Source organism: Molothrus aeneus, chromosome 5 (assembly GCF_037042795.1).
Source record: "Molothrus aeneus isolate 106 chromosome 5, BPBGC_Maene_1.0, whole genome shotgun sequence".
NCBI classification, from domain to species: Eukaryota; Metazoa; Chordata; class Aves; order Passeriformes; family Icteridae; genus Molothrus; species Molothrus aeneus.
The window spans coordinates 34,763,698-34,786,087 of record NC_089650.1 but is presented as its reverse complement, the minus strand read 5'-3'; the positions used below and the strand labels follow the sequence as shown (position 1 = coordinate 34,786,087).

Genomic DNA, 22,390 nt, shown 5'->3' with positions numbered 1-22,390 from the left:
GCCATGGATAATAAAGCTTTCATAAATTTGCAGTGAAACACACAGAACATTGTACAATGCAGTCACTAATCTACTGAAGCTCAAGTGGATGAGGCACCCAGATGACACCAAGCCTAATATATAAGAGCACAACTACCAATATGAGTCTAACCTGTACGCAGTTCGAGGCTTTAGAGGTCCATCACAGAATTTCTGGTGATCTGGATCACACTTTCCTCCCAGATTTTCCATTTCTCCTCCAAGCTTAATGTCAAAGCTTTTATAGTCACTGTCAGGGTTTTCAGCACAGCTACTGGCAAAATAATTTGTCTGGTAGATGCGTATAGAATCATTGTGTTTGTACTCCAGGTAGGAGGGTAACGGGTGCTGCTCATCGGGCTTTGGTCCTTCACTGCCTATGCCATGTGCAGAGAAAGACAGAAGGTTTAGATGCCACAGCCATTAATGTGATGAGGTTTATAGGCTCAAGCTCTTGACAGACATGTTCTTATCCAATTTTCTATTTCTTGGAGGCTACCTCATGAATACAAAGCTACAATGGTTAGGGTACCTTGTTTCTAGTACCAACCTTTCTATTATTTTTTTTGGCGAACTTCCTCACAAGTCCTCAGTGCAACTTTTGCTGCAATAGGCATGCACAGATCAATTGCTATGACTTTTTTCCTGTGCTGTTGTTGGGAGTTTTTGTGATCCAGATTCCTGGATCCTACTACTAGCTATTTTAAAAAGAAGTAAAAAACCCCATAAACGGACAACTCTACTGTATATAGAGAAAAACTACAGTAGGAAATTGCAGGGACCTCCTGAATGTAAATTCACAATACTGGAAGAGACTCAGATAGGCAAGCTATAGCAATGAGTAGTCCTTCTCAAAGAGCTTTATAGCTTGCCCAAATATGACAGAGCAGACAGTGGAAATATTATCTGTTTTTTTTCCTAAGGGCTGATGGACAGAGAGATTAATAACTTTCATAAAAGTCACAAAATATGTCCTGGTATGCCAGTAAATGAAGCCACTTCTAAAAACAAGGTATAAATTGTTGAGACATGTATCTGATTTGCCAGACACACATCTCAACAATAGGTCAGCTGTAGAAAGGGAGGTTTACATGCATGTCACAAGGACCATTTCTGTTCTGCTTTATAGTGCTACATGCAAAGTCATTTTCTTCAGTTAGCAGACATCACCTGGCAGACCTGTGGCTTCTCAGCATGGTTTACTGAGACTCTCCAAGGGGGTTTCCTTTTAGTGTTCACACCTAACATTTAAACTCCCTTTCAAAATCTATGCTCAGCAAGGCACAGATCTGTGTTCACTGGCAGTGGCAACCAACATAAGTCTTCGACTACAAAAATTGTCTGAACATACATGACAGTGTAATCTAGAGTACTGCTTCTGTCTGAGCTCTGTAGTTGCTACAGACTCTCTGAGAATAGGACTCTGTACATCCTCAGGCTAGGGAGGAAGTAGAGATCCAAAACCTGTATGACACTCAGCCATTAGATAAGGAGAAACCCTGTTGCTGTGCAGTGATAGGGATGTACTTCCCCATGTAAATTTTATTGGCTATGGAGAGAATAGCATTAAATCATGACACTTACCATCAGCCTCCCTCACAACCACAGTAAAGTACTTCACAGCTCCATTAGTATCACTAAACCAGCTGCAGTTAAAAGTAAAGTTGATGGAGGATTTGGTAATCAGCACCTCTTTTTTGTTCACCCGTACATCTGGAGGTGGCTGAGGAGGACCTGAGTAATTAAATAAATAAAAAATAGATACAAAATAGAGAAAAAGCATTACTTATGTACTTGCTGTGAGCTAGACCTAATAAGGAAAATGCAATTTGTAATAAATCTTGGTTGCCTGGACCTAAGTCTCTGATTCTACTCTCTTTGCAATCAAGAAAGTGTCTTCACCTCCCACAGTGAAACTGCCAGAAGATGAAACAAGCCAGCAGTGTGTTCACCATAATAAGTGTGACACCTCCTCAGTATGAATTCCTGCAGAAGCCCACATGGAAATGCATTAAAGTCGTGTCAAGCCTATGAAAACAGAAATTGTAGCTGCTGAAAACAACACAGTTTTAAGCCAAGCATTTGGAGGCCACTTAACATACTCACTATAGACATTACCTATTTCAAGCATATATATTTCTGCTTTCTTTTCCAGAGGAACAGCCAGGGTTAGCCAGACAGAAGACTCAACTACAGAGTACCATTTTCTAGTCTGACTGCAGAATGTCCATAGGAAATGTTCTTTGTATGATACAAAACTATACTTTGAACATTGACACAGTAGAAGTAAATTGGAAAGTGAAGTTCACAGGGAAGAAAGTGCAGCAAAGGTGGGGATTTTAAGGATCTACATTACTGATTCTTTTAAAAATCTGTAGTACTGAAACTATATTGCACATATGGGAAACATATAAAAACTGTAAGCAGAAGGCTAAATTTCAAAAGCTTTTAGAATGCCAAAAGAACCAAAAATTCACACAATTATATGCTTTTTAGCTAGACCTCTTACATCTATGAAGTCTAGCTGCAATTTTTTTTGTTTCCTTGAGGTAGGGCCTCCAGTGTTAACCAGGGTCTGGGAGAGCAGCAGTGTTCAAAACAAGTAAGTGACAATAAACAAACATGAACATAAACCAAATAAGAATAAACATGATCAGCAAACCTTCAAACAGGACTCAGTCTCACCTCTTGTGACATGAATAACTAGGACTTACATCTGGATTTGTAGTATCCTTTGTGATAGAGGAAGGAGATTAAAAGGCAATTGAGGGGCAAAGGAGAAGGCAGTTTGGTGACTGAACTCTAGCTTAGCTCAACAGCTCCCAAAGCAAACATAATTCTTATGATCTAGCATTTCACATAAACGTGGCTTTTAAAAAGCAGCTACAGAGGCGTCCCTGAATATAGGACTCCTGGCTCTCCTCTCATTTTTGAGTTTAGCCCTGGAACAGAGCAGGCCTCTGCATTGTGCTGTGCCACTGAATCCTGATATAGTGCAAAATCTGGGGCAGCTCTAGGGTCAGCAGTGGCAGGCTGTTGACTGCAGTGATGCCTGGCAGTGCAGAGGTACCAGCAGCTGCTACTGATACATTCCACTCAGCAGCCTATGGGTAGAGAAACTGAAGAATCTATTTCAAAGCACATGCTATAGATATCTGGATCCTCCCTCAGGTAAAAGTCCTGCAGGTGATTTGGCCAGGTAGCACCTCAGAAGAGTCTACAGATGCCAAAAGAGAATGTGGTACTACAATCCAATGTCCTTATTGATGGATATTTGTGCTGAGGATGGCTACCATCAATAAGGGGTACAGATGGCCAGATACAGAAAGCCAAGCAGCAAGCATGAAGACAACTGATGAAAACAAGGCATGTGATGATGAGGACAAAGTATTTATGTTTCTCAGGCTATATTTAATGAATAAGCCAAATAATTGGGTCTGGCAATGTAATGAGAGGCAATATAGTCAAAATCCTGCATGGTCTGTCACAACAGAGACCAAAGAATGGGTTCAGTCTACTTTGGCCACCACTCCACACACTGGCAATTGTGGAGTTCAGAACTCCTTTTACTGTCTAAGTAACACGAGCATTTGCTTATTGCTGCTCAGTGCCTGTCTTCAGGGCAACTCTGAATTGCACTTACGATCAATCATTGTGATGGTGCTGTCTTCAACCACTTCACTCGTCATGTCTGCAGAATGCACCTTGATGGACACCAGGTATCGCTTGTGGGGAACAAGGGTCATAATATTAAGTAGAGATTTGTCTTTTTCTATCCTTTTAGAAAATTCCACTTCATGGGTATCCATCTTCTTGCACTCAACGCTATACCCATCAAAATCAGAATCGGGAGGAGTCCAGGAACACGCGATGGCAGTAGAGGTTTGGGGCCGACAGTGAAGGCTTTGTATCTTGTCTGGCTCTAGAGAAATGTTAAGAAGTTGAAACTCAGTGGGAAAAGGGACAGGTGTCACACACTCTCTCTAGGAGCTCACACTACAGCTCCTAGATTCTTCATCAACCATCAGATCGGAACAGGAGGCTGGGAGTCAGAATTCCCAGTTATCCTGCAAATGTGTGCTGCCTGATTATTATGTAAGGCTGTCTAACTCATTTTAGCCATCTGAAATCAGATCTAGCGACATCTGCCCCATTAGCATTGTGAAGCTCCAGTAATTAATTCTGAAAACAAGGAAAAGATTTCAATCCTACTTGATGAAGTCTTAACATGAACAACAACACCACAAAGAAATGGATTTCTAGAAAGTTGTTACAACTTATTTGGAGGCTTCATGTGGTCACCTATATCAGTAAATACTGATACTGTCATCTCATGACTGATCTGGTTTCCTGGGCAGCATGTGATATGTCCATATTACTCAAACACAACATAGAAATGTGCTTCATCCATGTAATATGGGAGCAACATTTATATCATGTAACCTGTAACAAAGACAGGATTTCAGTCTCAGATGGCAGACATCTACATTTAAGTGATTAAGTACAGGAGAAATTTTAATTATTATGCTGTATTAAAGAATATATAGCTTACTAAACATAGATGTCAATTTACAGCTGAATCCTACCCCAAATAACATGAGGATTTGCCACTACTCAGTTATTTTTACAATTTCATGTCACTTTTTCAAATCAGCCTTTTACTGAAGTTGCTAGAGACAGCTAGAGATGAAACAGATTCACAGACATGGGCAGAAATGCAGAGCAGCGAAACACTGATTCCAGTTGCAAATCTAGTACAGCACAGTTTCTTTCATCCCTCCTGTCTTACCATTCAGAAACATGATTATTTCAATATACTACCATCAGAGAAGTTTGGATATTCAACCTTATTTTACCCCTGAAACAGACTGATTCAGTCTCTGCAACCAAACAGCTTGACTCTGGATGTGAAGATTATAAATGTATGTCCATTATCAGTCTTTAAACAGCTGACCTTGCACACAGCAAGAGCTTAGAATCCAGCTGAATTCATCACTGTCATTCATGAATTTATTAATGGAAATTACTGATTGCAGAAGGAATTGGTAATATTTTACAGTTTTGCATCTTCTTCAGCTGAGTGTTAGGGTGCAAGGGAAATTTTTACTTACTTGTTCTCACAGTTGCAGACTGTGACTGGCTGTATGTCTTCCAGCTGTCGCCACTGACAGTTCTGACTCTGAACTCATAGAGCCTCCCTGGTCGCAGGCCATAGATGATGCGTACTTTAGATTTGCTGCTGCTGTAGGGATTGAATACTGTGAGGGGATCCTTTGGAAGCCACTGCACCTCAAAATCATCATAGTCTGTCCAGTCGGGAGGACCCAGCCAAGTGATTGATAAAGAAGTGTTTGCAACATCGGTAAATGACACAGTGTTAGGAGGCCTGGGTGCTATGCAGAAAGGGGGGAAAAAAGGAGAGAAGAAAAAGAGATTCTTAACAAATTTTTACACAAGACAAATAAAATGAAACATGGATTATTTTCTTCATGCATCACAAAGTAGTTTGTATTATCTGATATACAAAGCCCGTTACTGCACCTGTGCTGATGATGGTGACTTTCACAATTGTAACATATTCCTGAGCCTTTGAAAGAAAAACAGCGCTGACTGCTTTTCTTTCACATTCCATTGTTTTAATGTTCTTAAGGTTATCCGTCATCTTTATACCTTCAATGACTCTTATAATAAATCCTCCCTCAGAACAAGTCTGTTGCATAGTTGTGAACTAATGAATTCAAACAGATGGGACAAAAAAAAAATCCCATACCTGTTCTTCCTTCAGCATTTGCTGTGTTGGTCAGCTCACCACTGTGAGTCACCACGACCAAAGTATACTTTCTGCCAGGAACAAGCCCCTGGAAATGCCACTCTTCCAGATCTTTCATTTGCTCAGTTTCTTTCTGTGTCCCATTTGGGTTGTAAAGATTCAGCTCATAGAAGTCAACATCTCCTGCTGCTGGACCCCAAGTGAACCACAGACTGTCTGTCATGTTTCGGTTGGATGCCTTGAGACCAACAACTGGGGCTGGTACTGAAAAAAAGAAGGAATGAATATTACTTTATGTAGAACATCCTTTGGGTGAGAAGAAGCAAAAAGGACAAGCAGACCTTATATCTGTCCTGTAATGATAGTAATTTTATAAACCAGACAGCCACCACAGCTGGCTGAAAAGCATAAAGCATATCTCAGATGCCTCCTTTACTATTTTGAATTGCCACTGTTACCAAAAGAGGTTGCAATGTTTATAATGGACAGTTTTGCAAATATGAAGCAGCTTTTTCCTAGTCAGTATTTGGAAACACCCATTTCTGAGGTAGCTGAAAAATTGCACCTACTTGCAGACGTAGTCCCACAGATGGGTTCCTATATGGTGCCGCAGGAGAATAAAGAAAGGTTACACAGAATGCCACAGCTGCAAGAGCTGCTTAGAAAGCCGCTTCCCACATGTGGCTGAACAAACACAGAGCTGCAGCCAGAGCTTCCCATGGGAAACAAGTTTTATTTCACTGGTAGACTGGCTATCCTATTAACCCTACTTGCTTTGCCTTTTTGCTTTTTCCACTCAGGCCAATATTGCTTTTAGGATGGGAGACAGACATTTTCCTGCTTAGGGAGTGTACACTGGGATGTCTTTCTTCTGACATGAGCTCCTGGGAACTGTTGTAGGGCTCTTCATTTTTCCTGCTGTAACTCCATCATTCAGAATTTATCTTTTCCTATATCTAATGCTTTTTACATATTAGACACGATTTGGATACTTCTAATAGTTGCTCTAATCTAGTATGAGCATCAGACTCAGACCAGCTCACTGGTATCCCCCATGAGCACTACACTGGAGACAGATAGTTTTCTTAGATGTCCTTGCCTGTTCTTCCATAGACAGATGACTCATTAGTGAGGTCTCCACTGTGTGTAACAATGACCATTCGATACATCCTGCCTTGATGCAGGTTCTGGAACGAACACTGCTGGAGATGCTTCTCTCCTGAAATCCTGTCATGAAGGGACTTGTCTGGATTGTACAGGAAGATGTCATACGAATCAAGCTCCCCTTGAGAGGTGGTCCAGCTGAAGGACAGTCGGTCAGTGGTGTTCTCTGTGACTTTCAGATTTGTAACAGCTGCTGGAACTGAAAAGAAGGTAAGAGTACATATCAGAGTCTAGGCACTAAGCTGAACCTTTAATAAGCTCATGGCTGTAACACATTTCAATTAAGCCACAAGTAGCTAAGTAATATCAACAGCAACTGTCAGAAACAAGAGGAGAGCTTTTATGAAATGCCATTGAGTCTCTCCAATACAGTATTTTTATTTCCCAGAAGGCCTGATTCTCTAGACCATGCTTACAGAGAACTGTCCATTATCTTCTACAAGAAGCTATAAATCAGTAAAGACTGCAAGCAAGACTTGGCCTTGAATTTAGAAGCGTGTATTCACATCAAATCCCAGACTAAGAACCTTGAGACTGTGAATTAAAAACTTGATGACAATAAAGCATTCAGGTATATCCACAAAAGACAGAGGGAAGCATTCAGCATTTTGGTTTAATATCCTTATTATGAACCATGGTCACAATATTATGATAATAAAGTTCAGATTCACATACAAAGCATGAATTAGGAAAAATGATGCATAAACATCCAGAGTCTGTACCTTACCAGAATCTTTGTAGAATCAAAATATACAGATGGTTCATGTATTTAATGATATCTGACTGAGGGAAACATAAGTAAACCAAGATGTTCTAATTACCTGTTCGGCCAACAGTTTCTGCACGCTTACTGAAGAGTCCACCACTGACTGTCAAAACTTGTATTTTATACTTCTTGCCAGCTAGTAAATCTTCAAATTTGTGTTGTTTGGCAGTAGCTGGCTCTGATTTGTTACTCAGGAGGATTCCTTGCTCGCTCAAGAGAAGAATGTCATATCTTTCGGCTACACCAGGAGCTTTCTGCCAGGTTACTAACAAGGAATGACTGCTGTAGGCATGATGGGCTAATAATTCCTGGACAGAGGCTGGAACTGGAAGCAACAATTAAAGGCAGGATATTACCACGTGAAATACAGACCATTCAATACATAAATCTGAATAAAGTAATTAACAGAACATAACTCTATATATTTTCAGGTTCACTCATGGGAAAAGAAATGTCTGTGCATATGTTTATGTAAACAACTAATTCCTAGACATAAATACAAACAGATGAAGTTACAGAGCATCATGGATATCTGAACCGGGAATGGAGAAGACACAGATATATACAGACTATCATGAAAAGATGGAGAAGGAGAGTGAAATGAACCAACTGAAACAGTTAAGAAAGGAATATGAAAACTAAAGGAGTGGTAAATTGGTGCAAAATAGTAGCCCAGAATAGAAAATGTTAGCCAGCAGCTGCTGCACAAAAGTCAAGGCCATAGATAACAAATGCAGGTGCTAAAGAGAGAGGATACATTAAAAACAAGGTATTGCATTGTTTTGTATGTTCTGACACCCTGGACACTGGGGCAATATGTTGTCTAACAAGCCTTGACCATGCAATAGGCTCGGCTAGAACACAATACTTGCCTACATGGAGTGGATGTATGTGTCAGATGGGTACAGGCATAGGAAATGAGAGGGATGGAACTGCATTCATCCTATGAAGGAAGACACTGGGCTGGACTAGAATTCCATGCACATTCACCCAGGTAAAGCTACTGAAATGACACATCTCACTGGTATTAACAGACCCATGCCAACATCATGACTCATGCTTTGAGATAAAAACTTCCCATGAGTGTGAATGTCCCCATGCCCTATGGTACATTCATAAACATTATTAAACATTATCAAACAAGGGTCAGTCTATGGGAAGATAAAATGCAACTTTCTCGTCGTCTCAAGCAAAACATACTTGTTCTCCCAAAAGCAGCTAAGCTGTTGTGCAAGGTGCCACTGTTAGATTGCACCAACACCCGGTACTGCTCCCCAGCTTCCAACTTGTGAAACATGTGCTCAGAGATGTGTTTGGAGACACTCTGAGAATCAAGTTGATGGTTTTGTTGAAATATAGTCACTGTGTAGGAATCAACATCTCCACCTCCAGGGGTCCAGCTCACTTTCAGACTGTTTGTCATGCCATTAGGTGACACATGAATGTTTCGGACCTTGCTTGGAACTGGAAAAAAACAGGGAACAAAAAGGCACCTGCTCACAAATTTCCTGTTTGACTCAGGCTTCCTAATTTCTACCTATTTTATGGCCACAAAAAAGTGATTCAAAAGAGAAAGATCATTTACAGGTACAAATAATGTCATTCATGGGTAAACATAAGTAAAGTTGTAAACATTTGTGTGGGATTATTAGAAACACAGTTCTATGTGTAATCTCCCTCTTGTCCATATGATGCCTTAAAATCACCTCAAAAAATGAAGGCTCTTTAGGTACCCTCAGTTAGTTAGTAATTTCTCCATCATTATCTCAATCATTCACTTCAGGTAGGTAAACAGAGGTGTAAAATAAGTAAGTGATTTAACTAGAGACACTAAGCAAACAACTGGCATGCATGGGAATAGCAGAAACCTAAATGCTGACATCTCAATACAAATCAGATTGTCTGCCAACAATCAAGTGTTAGTAAATGTGACACTTTTTTATTAAGCATGGGTGTTGGCTAGGGTGATTTTCAATGAGATCTGCTGTCTCTGAGCCAGTGTTACATAAACTTGAATATAATCATGGCTCACCCTTGATTTTGAGTGGTTCATTCTAGAAAAGCCTAAACACATTTTAAATACCACATTATTTCTTACTTGTCAGGCCTTCTATGAAAGTAGCACGCTGTGCATCTCCACTGATGGTCAAAACAAGAATCTTGTATAGACGTCCTGGAGTCAGAGCTGTGAACCAATACTCCTCAATGGTGTTCTCAAGGAAAATGGGTGGGAAGATCTTCATATCATTGAAGAGGAGCTGAATCTCATACTTATCAACATCCCCCTCAGCCTTTGACCAAGTTACCTGCAGATCTTCTGTGCTTCTGTTACTAAGAGTCAGTTCCTTCACTGACTCTGGCACTGAAGAAGTGAGAAGAAAAATGGGAAACTTCTCAGTACTTACTAACAGATCACAGCAAAAAGCTAGTAGCTCTGAAGTCATCCTTCTGAGCTACAATTCTTCATGCAGTTCCCTTGAGAAAGCAGTAGATTGCACTTATTTGGGTATTTTACACCCCATCTAACACTGGAAGGTCCCATTTCAGAACAGATGTCCACAATTTATCAGCATAAAAATAACAAATAAATAATAATGTAGCCTGCAGAGAGTTCACCTAGCCAACAAAAACTGAGTAAGATCTGCACGTACAACAAAGACAGAGAAGAAGCCTGAGCTAGTGCCAAGTCAAGGCAATCCATCTGTGTGATGCAGCACCACAATCCAGTTTCCAACTTGTGCCAGACACAGATGAGTTATTTTTGCCCCATGCTACATCTTTGTTAATAAACTGAGTTTCTCAGCATGGCTTCTTAACTCACATATGGTGCAAGGTGAAGATTGCACCCGGATCCCTGCTAGCTCCCAGTCAGCCACCTTACCACTCTTGCCCCATGCTCTCCAATTCCAGCGCTTGGGGTAGTTTGAATAGACTGAGGTATAGTCTATCTTCTGTCCTATCTATTTCCATGACCAGAGAAAACTGTTTAGTACATTCTGGCATAATTTAATGATAAATACTAAGCTCATGTGGAAAATTGTACAACTGTTTTTTTTGGCTTTTAATGTTTCAAGATTTGCTTTCCAATTGAACAGCACAGGTCTCTCACTTTTTGCTTGTTTGTAACATAAACACTGGTAATAAACTAAATACTGCTTTCTTGTATTATTTGAAATAATACACATTCAAAGAGTCAGAGTCAACATTCTATGTTAAAAATCATATGAGATTTTTGTTCCTGGGTTTGGTAAATAAAAAAAAATACCCTGGGTTGTCTCAGAATGTTTCCAGGGTGCTTACTTACTTGTTCTGCCATAGACTCTTTCACTGGTTTCGTATGTCCCACTCCTTGTGCTGACCGTAACACTGTACTGCCTCCCTGGGACCAGACTGGTGAACACACATTCATTTTCATCCTTTGGGACACTTTTTGTTTGGATGAAATCATTGTTGTTCCTGATGGTCACTTCATAATTATCAAAATATCCAGATGCATGTAACCAGGACACCTTCAAGTAGTCACTTCTGGCTGAATTGCTGACAGTAAGTCCCTGGACACTTGAAGGGACTGAAAGAAAAAAAAAAGCAGAAACTTCCTGAAGTTACCAGAGTTGTGGCAGAGAGCTGTATTTGTGGTAGTTAGCAGACTTTTGTGAGGAAGTTGCAAAAAAAAAACCAATGTGGATTTAAGTAATAAAGTAGTAGCTGCACTTTCCAGGCTGCTTTACATCTTATGACAATAAAATTGTTTGCCTTTCTAATTTTTGGTCTTATGGAACTTGCTCCATTTTTTGAAGAGTAGTGAGTTCCACAGACAAACACTGATCCAAAATTTGGTTCTCATCCTTTTGTGGCTGTTCCCTGGATTTTCACTTAGATCATGAGAAGACTAAAATTGCACCAACTTGATACTCTTTGTTATTTTAACACCCTTTACAATCTTTCTTTTGTTTTACTGGTTTACCAAGTGTAAAATCTAATTTTTTTCCATTTTTGAGAAAGTTTTAAAAGGTCCTCCATCATTATTGCCATCTTTTTCTGAGATTTCTCTATTCCTGTTATAATATCCTTGAAAATTGCATGACCAAAACCATAGACACATGTGTTACATTACCAAAACCAATTGACATGGGTGTTACTCATGATGAGTGACACCTCACTAATATTTTACTAATTAGCCTATCCTTCTCTGTTCTTTCAGTGCCTGAGTAACTTTCTGACGAGATGCTCTGCAGGATATACTTGAAGGGCCATATAGAGGCATTAAGGGCCGGACAACACATTTGAGCCAAAACTGACACATTATTTCTGTTGACTCATAAGGACTGACATTTCTTTCATTCATGCTAAAGTATTTTTGCATGAAACAAAGCAGCAACAGAGGCATAAGAATAAAACGAAGTCTATAAAGCTGTAATTTCATGGCTTGACCCTCCAACCCCTAGTCATGCATCCCAGTTTGGTCAGATATTGATAAATCCTTGGTAATGGACATTACCAACATTAGCCATTACCAACATAACAGTGTTTACAGTGACTGTACTTGCCCAGAGCCTCTCTTTACCTGTTCGTTCCTGGCTGAGGGAGTAGTTTTCATACTTTCCACTCTTGGTGGTTATCATCACATCGTAAAGTGTCCCAGGAGTAAGGCTGCTGAAGGAGCATTCACTGAATGATTTGGAAATGGTGAGAGTCTGAACAATCTTGTCATCATGAGAGAGTGTTACCAAATAACTGTCTACATCTCCAGAAGCTGGCAGCCAAGAAACACTGAGGTAGTCACTCCGACCTGAGTTATTTACTGTTACTCCAGTCACGCTGGAAGGAACTGTGCAATACAGAGGAAAAAACAAACAAAAAAAGCATTTACTAGCCAATTTTTATTGTTGTGAGTATCCCTGTAATGCCATCCCCTGCAAAATAAGCAGTCTGGGACTCCTGAGAAGCTCTGCACTGACTGCCTCTCAGCAACATTCATCTCCTTTTTTAAATACAGTGAAGGAAATTGTCCTTGGTGGCCTGATCCCAGCATTTCTAAAATCCTAGAAGCTGAGTTATCCTCTCAAATTGCCATTCCTCAGTAACGACAATAACTGGTGAGGCTGGTAAGAGGCTGAGGCCTACAGCTGAATGTTTCATTTCCAGTGGGTTCTCTGACGCCTAGTGGACAAAACACGAATACCACTTGTTTTTCAAGCCAGCAAGGTGAGCTTAAAGGCTCTGCATTGCCAGAACTATCATCACTCAGGTACAAAATTCAGTTTTTGCAGGAACAGAACTTAGACATAATGAACTTCCAAATTTTAACTGGACTCCGTTGGACTGAACTTACTTATCTCAGCAGAGGGGCTGGCCAACAGCTGTCAGAGTCAATCCCCCTCCCACCATGATTTTACATAATACACTACTCTACTTTAAGCCTTTTAGTATTATTCTTCTCCATTTTTTTTCAGGCTTGTTTTGCCTTTTCACCTGAAAATAGTGGTTTTCAAGGAGAACATTGCAGAAAACTGCAAAATGCCTGGCCTTTGCCAAATTCACATTACAGGTAAAATTGCACTATGTTGCCAAATTTTCCCTCTAAATATCCACAGAACTAGTATTACATTTCATGACTCTTTAAACCTAAAGAATTTGATGCAACAGTAAATCTTGTTCTATGAAGTACAGAAGGACCCCATAATAACTAATTAGCCCTGGTGGACATTCTTTGATGCTGGATTAAAGAAAAAGAATGAGTTGCGAGAAACTGAGACACAAATTCACCCTACCACCTTTAGGCAGGTTCTTGGCACACATAAGTAAGGAGCAATCATACTACACCACCACCACATAGCCAATGGAACAAGAAAGTCCCTTCCACGGAGTGATTTGCCCAGACAGTTGTTCATTACTCTCAGGGCATACTTTTGTCTTTGTTACAGAGTGATCCTGCTGTAGAGTTCCCACTGCACTGAGAGCAGTTAGCTCTCTAAAGCTGTATTTACACAAATCTGCATGACAGTGTGCACATATGGAGCTGTACGGATGAAATTCCTGTTTTTCTGAATTCTCAGTGTAGCGGCTTAAACACAAGACCATTCTCTTAGATAAATTCAACTATCAAAAAGCGTGCTGGAGTGTTTTCCTTTTTACCTGTTCTTTCCTCTGCAATTGTTTGCCTTGAAGATATCCCTCCACTGACAGTGGTGACAACAACTGAATAGAGTCCTCCAGGTTTCAGGGCATAGAAATGATATCTGTTAGTTTCACTGGGAACAGTTTCATTTTTAATGACAACATTCTCATGAATCAGTAGCACTTGGTATGAGTCTACATCTCCCAGTGCTCTTGTCCAGTTGGTGAACAAGCTGTTGGTTGATCCCTGACTTGACACGGTCAGACCTGTCACTTGGGCTGGCACTGAAAAGGAAATTGTCATACTGTTACTGAGGAGAAACAAAATAAAACAAAACAGAATCCCCCAAAGAACACAAGTTTAGTCACACTGAGGAAGTGCATCAAAAGAACATTCCAATTTGCAGCCAGACTCAACAGGACTAAAAATACTCTAACTGGGGACTGCTTCCTGTCTGGGATGTGGTCTATGGGAAACTAACTAAGACACAGAAAGGTCTTTCAGCCTTTAGCACAACTTTTCTCAGACAGATGAAAATGATTCAAGATCAGGGAACTGGAAGAGATGGCATTTTATGAATACCATTAAATAAATGCCATCCATTTAGGAAATCATTCAGGGTTTTTGATGACTACTTCAAATATAGTCTGTGCCTTTAATTTTTCCTTTCCTCTCCCATTCCCAATCTTTAATTTCTAATAAATGGCAAACTTGTTTGAAGAATACCTCAGGCACAGTCATCTATGCTGTGTCAGACCCTTTAATTTTGAGGATAACGGAAATGCATGGTTATGGTTTAACTTTTTATGTAAGAAGATCTGCAGGATAGCAACTTTTATAGCATTAAAAGATGAATTGTTAAACAAACATAACATTTATCTAAGCATAAGCTCATGAACTTAGGAAGACCAAAAAGGATCAAGAAATAACAAAGGAATGTAATATGTACCACAAATTTTACACCCAATCCTCTTTTTTAATTTGGTTTGACAATATTTGGTCAAAGCAAGGAAATACAAATACTTCTAAAGATTTCTTTTTACATGACCAAGCACAACTGAAATAAAGAAGACTCTAACTTTATAAAATGTGAATGCACTCTTCCGCTCTTGTTTTTTATCAGCCTTTTTGCACACATAGTACTGGTTTAGTAATCATTAACAAAAGCTAGAAAGTTAGGCACAAAGCTGAAGAAAATGCAAAGTTGACAAAAAACTCGATCAAAAATCCTTCCAGTTTTATAATGTTCTCATAATATAGCTAGCTCCAACAAGACACTAAAATGTCATATTTCTGTGCTAAATGCTCATTTCAGTGCTCTTTGCAAGTAAGACCTACTTCTGTCATGTTTACAGCAATATTTTTAAGCCTAGTAAGCTGTCCTGCTGCAAGGAAGATTCAGAGGTTTGGAACGCTTATTAAAACCCGTGTTCTAGCTAAATAATGTTTGCTCTTTATAACTAACTTTGAATGTAATATTGACACACAATCAGTGCCTGATGTGTTTTCAAGCATTGACTCATACTAGTGAAGTGGGACCTTTATGGTTGAATAGGTCCCCTAAAGGGGTATAAGTCAGATGGAAGTGAAATTCCAGCTATCTAATAACATAACAGAGAAATCGAAGTATAAGCTAAACTTCTCAGGCCTTGGAAGGAGTTGTAAAATTTAAGTAAGGACCACCATCAACCCTAGGAATGCTTTGATTCAAACACAAGCAGCTTATTTTTCCCTGTGCTGTGCAAGGCCAGAGCTACATTTTAAAACTTTGCTTGCACTGGAGAATGTTTAAGTCAGTGCTTAAGCAGAGTAAAGCAACCTGTATGGTTTAAAACTTGCATGTGTTCACAAAATCAGCACCCTGCACGGGGAGAGAATGGGACCTTCCTTGTGACACAGTCATCATCCTCAGTAACAAACACATATTCTGAAATCAGAAGAGCAAAAAGATTAGAAACACATCTTCAAGTTCACATATGTGACCTTGTGTCTGTCAACCTTGGAATGTTCCCCCTAAAGTAACATTTTCCTGTGTGGTGATGTTTCTCTTTTTCCCAGATGATGGATGCTTTGCATCAAGGAAGTGACCCTCCTGAAAATACACAATGAAAATAGTTCTTCTTAAATGGAATCTTGTGCTAATGTAGATTGACTAGATATGACATAATATTTCAGAAAACTGTTTTGCCAGGAATTACACATCTATTTTCCAAAAATCTTAAATAAATACAGCAAGATAACAGACAGTCAGAAATTAGAGACTCAGACATGTAACTTTTTTACTGAGGAAACAAACATAAGATCAAGACTTTTGAGATTTAGACACTGAGTTAATTAAGTTCACTGCAAAGCAAAAAGAAAATTGTTAATGGTTGATAGAAGTAAAGATTAAAACACTTTGACAAGATGATACCTGTTCTTCCTTCTACTGAAGTCCAGTTGCTTAAAGTCCCACTAATGGTAGTGATGATTGCTGTGTATTTCCTTCCAGGTATCAAGTCAATGAAAGTGAATTCCTTAGCTTCTTTTGCAAGTCCTTTTTTTACAATAGGGAGCTCACTGACTTCCAGGGAAACCACATAGCTGTCCCATTCTGCAACAGGGGTCATCCACATGACACTAAGTGAAGTTTCATTAGCATGCTTCACACGGAGTTGGAGAACAGGCTCTGGAGCTGGAAAAGCACACAGATATGACAACAAGAACAGAACTATGTGGTGAGCACACATGCCCTATCTCAAGCTGTTGTAAGAAATGTGTTCTGTAAGACAGAAATGTGACAGCAACAGAGTATCTGCAATCAAGAGGAGATTCTTTACCTTTTTCTAGGAAGCTATTGTTACAAATCTAGTATTTGTGCCCCTCTTCCAGTGAAGGACTGTTAGCAGTAGACTTCAGCAATGCACTATGGCTGTAATGCTTAGGTTTAAACTTACACCAGGATATATATTTTAGTGGAAATGGAAACACAGGGAAGTCAGCGAACTTCCTCTTGAACTCTAGGTGCTGAACAGGGATATAAGACATTTGTACTATAAATCAGACCTACAACAATGTACTTCTAACAAACAAGGATGCAAATTATAGGGTCAGAGTGACATTGATTTTGCATTGATTTATACCTAAGCCAAGCTGAGAGACACTTCAAACCTAGAGGGGCATAAAAGAAAGAATTTGATCAGTGAATTTCTCTGTGTGTTCATGTGTGTCTGTGCCTGCATACTCAGCAAGCACGTCTTGCGCAATACAGTCCCTGATCTGATTTTGTCCCTGTCACAGAAATATAACTCACTTTCCAAGTCTGTGGGTTAATGTAAGAGAAAACTGACAACCACAACATGGCCTAATACCTGTACTTCATAACAGACACATTATGCACCTCACTGTAGGTCAAACACAGTCATGATACACCCATTGCTGGATATTATTAAACGGACCATGTTTTAATCACAGAATCATAGAATCACTTAGGTTGGAAAAGACCTCTAAAATCATTGAGTCCAACTATTAATCACTTAGCTGAGTCAATTAAAAGTAACACCATAAAGTTAAATTAGTTGCAACATATGTCAAAATAAGGAAGATGAGACTGTATCTTTCTCTGATCAAGTTTGCTACAAGTTAGAGAAAGCTTCAGTTCTGTAGCTTCTACGGGTCTTTCTTGAAAAATTAACAAAATTAAGTTCTCAGGGAATGACAGGTAAGGGTATAGTAGAAAAGGCAGGCTGCAGGAAGGGTGAGGATAAAGTAGAATGGCACTCTCCTATCTGACATTTTTCAGTCAAGTAAGGCTTGAGCCTTGCCTGTTATTCCTACTCCAAGTCTTCCTTTCCTCTGAATTGCACTTATTCTGCATTCACTGAGCAGAAATTCTAACAATTATATAAGAATTATTTTTTAAGTTTGAAGCAAATCAGATGCGGCTTTGACTAACACACTGCAAAAGAATTCCACTCATGTCCCTGCAGGGTATATCAGTTTCCTTTGGGAACAAAGGCTTGAACAAACTAAGCCATTTTCTTAATAGAGCACAAAAATAAGAACTGGGATGTTAAAGGACAGCCATACTAAGATACACCTTCACCGTATGGTTAATATTCTTTACACAGACTGGCAAAGAAACATACTGATGAACAATACAGGAAGGCCCAGAGTGCTTTCTTTAAGACCTTTATAGGGTGCCCTACAATTAGCTACAAAATATAGCAGTGAAATGAACATGTAATGTAACACCTGAGTCATGACAGAATCGTGATATAGTTCCCATAACTTTCACTAACACAATATTTACTACAAAAGTAATCCCGAAAGTTTTCACAGAACTGCTAAAATTATCTCAGTAGTTTACAAAGGGAGCTCCTTTTTACTGTATTAATAGTTAAATTAATTTGTGGATTCCCAAGTACTCTTCCATTGCTCACAGAGCTGAACACTTTGCACTCTCACAGTGCCTGGACAAGCATGCTGACCTGTTCTTCCCGTGCAACTCGTCTTGCTCTGCAAATCGCCGCTCTCCACAATGACTTCCACGCTGTACTCCCTGCCTGGGATGAGGCCCACATTACGGATGAGGTACTCGGTGCTGTCCTTGCCGAGGGTGGTGTTGAGCACCAAAGCTGAGCGGTTCCACAGGAGCAGGTGGTACCTCTCCCAGTCTCCCGCAGGGGGCACCCAGGTCACTCGCAGAGACCGCGGCCAGCCACTAGGACCCGCCTGCAGCTCCAAAACTTTCTGGGGAACTGCAAAAAGAGAAAGCGAAAAAGCAGTTCTGAAGTGGGGTATTTCTGATGAGATGTAAATGTACTGGCAAAACCTGTCTCGCAGCACAGCTATTGTATGAGCGCTTGGACTAGCTAGAGCAATGTGAGTTATCTTGTTGCAAAGGTTGGCTTTCATTTTAAACACAGTTTTTACTCTTCCCCACAAAAACCACTCACTTATTTTCCTGCTGGTTTCTGACATCAGAAATGGGCAACCCGTCTTAGGGCACCCCTGTACACTTCTTGGATGCCCCTTGCAGTTTTCAGTCAGGTTCCCTGTTGTTTCCTGCACTTAAGCTCACTTAGAAACTATCAATTTTTCACTGCTAACATTCAAACTTCAATCTCTATCAGCCCAATTCTGGTACCAGCAGCAGAAATGCAAAGCCTAATGACTTCTTTCACAGAAATAGATTCTTCCACCTTGTATGCCCTAATTCCTCCCAACTGTAAAAGGCACTGAGGTTAAGACACTGGTCTATTAAAGCATCCACTCCATCCTGTCCTGTATTTCAAGGATCCTGAATTTACAAGCCTAACCTTCTCCTGTCTAACTGTATGTTCCTGCAGGTCACATTGGAACACTGAAGATTTCTGATTTTCATGGAATAATTAAATATTAGCCAGACCAAGCAGAGATTAGAGGGCAGATGCAGACCCTTAGGACAGGATACCTGTAAGCTTCATGTTAAGATACTCAGAGATCAGCACTGGAGCCCTGAGACCATCCACAAGTATTAGCTACATAACTACAAGGCTAGCATCATGTTCTTATGCTTTATCTAGCTTAGTTAATATTTAATTGATCAGTAGGATCAATTAGTAGAAGAGGATTGAAACCTCTTTACTAGCATCACAAAATACTCACCGGTTTCACTTCCCATGGGCATAGCTGGCTATCAGACCTAGAACTCCCATATGCCAGTGAATATGGGAAATGTGTTTCAATTTCTGAGTGAGTGGATAAAAGCACACAGTGTATTGTTAGGAAGTACAGATGAACTTACATCATAACAGATTAAGTTCAGCCTTATCAGGCTGACTGGACATCATTATACCCTAATGGCACAAAGTTTCGGTCTCGGAGATGTCTGTATTTCTTACTACAACATTTCTTGCCTGGTTCTGCTGCACCCTCTCAATACACCGCAATGTGTATTATGTTCTTGGGCACCTGGCTCTCTCAGTGAATTACAGAGGGACCTCAAGAGTCTAATCCCTTCAGCATCTGTAGACCTGACAGTCTGGACTTATGAATATATCTTTACTCCACAGAGCTTCTGCTGGAGTGATTGTTTTCAAAGCTCTTGATGTCTGTGGTAGAGGAAGGAATTGCTTATGATCAGCATCCTTGGAAATAGGATTTGTAATCCTAAACTTTGAAAGCACAGGGTCTAGGTCACAAAGCTGGGGATCAGTGTTGTTAAATGAGGGCCTGAAGTTCTCCCTTTAGATTGAAATGGTAATCTTAAAGGACTTTAATGGTAGGTTAAACAAACATAACAGACATGCATATAAACTAGTCCAGCTTTGTACTTTCTGGACATGAAAGACTTCTAGGGCTCTTCCAGCCTGCACTGAGAATGGGGTATCAGCCAGGTATGTCAAGGATGTGACTTTCACATGAGATGTTTAATTGTAGACAATAGATATGTACTAAAACAAATACTCTGCTCTCATACACACACATTTTCTCCCTTTGGGCTCGGAGTCTACTAGATATTTATGTATGCATTCTTCACCGAGTTCATTATTTTTTTTACCATTTAACTTTTGCTCAAGCTAGACTGGTGTGGAAGAGATGACACACCTCTAGGGCCAGTAACACTGTGGGAGAATGATGAAGGATTTTTCAGGTTCAGAACTCATACAAAAGATACCTGAAAGAAAATTATTACTTCTGAAAGAAGATAAAAAACTCATAACTCAGCTGTATCTCAGCTGCCACATGCCTTTGTTAATCCACGCTGCTTGTAGTAAAGAAATCTGAGACATAATCTTTTCTGGTTTGTAGATTTGTCCGGAAGAAGGAATAAGACTAGACCTTGCAAAATGACTTTAAAGTCTGTAAATAATTTGACTACATGCATACTTCCCCATAATGTAAATCAGTTTATGTAGTACGCTGAGCTGAATTCAAGACAACAAAGTTGGTCAGAAGTGCAGTAGTATGCAACAGTTTTGTAACAGACTCACTCAACTATGAAGTCCAACAAAAATTCACGACTATTGCGTGCTCCCAAGATATGCAGGAGCTGCTTTTGGCCGTCAGATCAACTGTTGCCACAGAGTCAGCAGGGGGTATTCCTGAAACAATATTGTGCTCTAAATCTCATTTTGCCTGGAATTCAAATAATTTTGTCTCTTACAGTGATTTGCTACAAGGCCACTGTAGGCAAAAATTAGTTACAATGTTCTTACTGAAGCAGAAGACTTACATGTCCTCCCAGTTGCCATCCGATCGGTGAACAGCTCACCACTGATTGTGCGGGCAGTAACCTGATACAGACGTCCTGGAGTCAGCTTGTCGAACTGTGTGTCTGTGACTGGTGGCTGCACACTTTTGACTTCTTTAACTGATCCAAGATGAGACAGAGTGATATTATAGAAATTGAGGTTTCCTGAAGGTCTTCTCCACTTAACTTTTAAAGCATCTAAACTGCCATCGTTAGTCACCATCAAATCTAAGACTTCAGCTGGGGCTAAAAAAAGAAAAGAAAGAGAATAAAATACAACTACCACAAAACATATAAGACCTGCTGCCTCCCAAACTCCCATAGTTAAGTTTTGATTTTGAATAGTTATATAAAGTGGAGTATGAATGATTTTGCTGAACAGTGAAGACTGGTCACAGTGCACATCACTTTCCAAAATCACTTCCCTAAATGCCTCCCATGCAAAACCACCACATTTGATAAGATTTCTGTAAAAGAAATTGCATATTACTCTTCCCAGAAATTAAGGAGAACAAAGGCATGACCCTTTTTTCCCCTACACAAGTGTTTTAACCATTGGACTCTAGTAGGATGTCATCTTATCATTATCTCTATGACCACAGAACTCCAGCCCGAAAAATGTTCCTGAAAAAAAAATTCTATAACTCTAGTTCTTTGAATCAGTATTTCTTTGTGAAAAGAAAAAAATCCTGATAATCCCCAAAAACCCATATTAAACCCACCAACTAGGCAAACAAAAACCCCAAACAACCCAAACCAACATTTGATATTGCAATTCTTAACCTACTTTACATTTTTTTTCTGCTTCCCTTTCACACTTTTTCTACTTTCATTTTAGCCTCTAAGTTGTTGCAGTGGTAACTTAGGGAATTAAATAAGCTTATGGTGTCTCTAACTTGGAACACAAATCACATATTATTCTGAAATACATCCTATAATGCTATTAGGTTATGGCCTTAGCTTCTTGTTTTGTTGTGATGAATTCTGAAATCATACCTGTCCTGATTGTTTGAAAACTGCTGCTCTCCAATCCTGCAGCCTGGGTTATGATAGAGAGGTTATACAGGTGGCCTGCTGTAAGTCCTAAAAAGGTGTAGGAGGTAAGGGAGCCTTCCTGGTGAATCTCATGAACTGGCACATGATTATCCAGCAACAGCAGCCTGTAATGATCCACATGTCCCGACCCAGAAGACCACGAAACGTGGATAGTGTCTGTCTTAACACTGACCTGAATATTTTTCACAGGAGATGGCACTGTTGGTATAAAAAGGACACATGCTTAAGGTCTAATGGTTATCTCCATCATTTCAGCAATTTTAAATAGATTTAATCTTGGAA

At 39.8% G+C, this 22,390-nt stretch overlaps 1 protein-coding gene across 2 annotated transcripts in view; it reads right to left on the bottom strand.

Annotated features, from left to right (window-relative positions):
• PTPRB (protein tyrosine phosphatase receptor type B) overlaps positions 1 to 22,390 on the bottom strand; it is a 62,705-nt gene that overhangs the window by 17,204 nt on the left and 23,111 nt on the right. For both annotated transcript variants that reach the window (XM_066550224.1, XM_066550225.1), the window contains exons 6-21: positions 22,049 to 22,306; positions 21,035 to 21,298; positions 18,306 to 18,575; positions 16,250 to 16,510; positions 13,854 to 14,120; positions 12,283 to 12,546; positions 11,023 to 11,286; positions 9,817 to 10,080; positions 8,919 to 9,182; positions 7,774 to 8,043; positions 6,888 to 7,151; positions 5,789 to 6,052; positions 5,130 to 5,411; positions 3,662 to 3,940; positions 1,603 to 1,752; positions 152 to 395 (exon numbers count right to left, since the gene is read on the bottom strand). In XM_066550224.1, the coding sequence (XP_066406321.1) occupies positions 152 to 395; positions 1,603 to 1,752; positions 3,662 to 3,940; positions 5,130 to 5,411; positions 5,789 to 6,052; positions 6,888 to 7,151; positions 7,774 to 8,043; positions 8,919 to 9,182; positions 9,817 to 10,080; positions 11,023 to 11,286; positions 12,283 to 12,546; positions 13,854 to 14,120; positions 16,250 to 16,510; positions 18,306 to 18,575; positions 21,035 to 21,298; positions 22,049 to 22,306 (4,129 nt within the window). The remainder of the gene's footprint in view (positions 1 to 151; positions 396 to 1,602; positions 1,753 to 3,661; positions 3,941 to 5,129; positions 5,412 to 5,788; positions 6,053 to 6,887; positions 7,152 to 7,773; positions 8,044 to 8,918; positions 9,183 to 9,816; positions 10,081 to 11,022; positions 11,287 to 12,282; positions 12,547 to 13,853; positions 14,121 to 16,249; positions 16,511 to 18,305; positions 18,576 to 21,034; positions 21,299 to 22,048; positions 22,307 to 22,390) is intronic.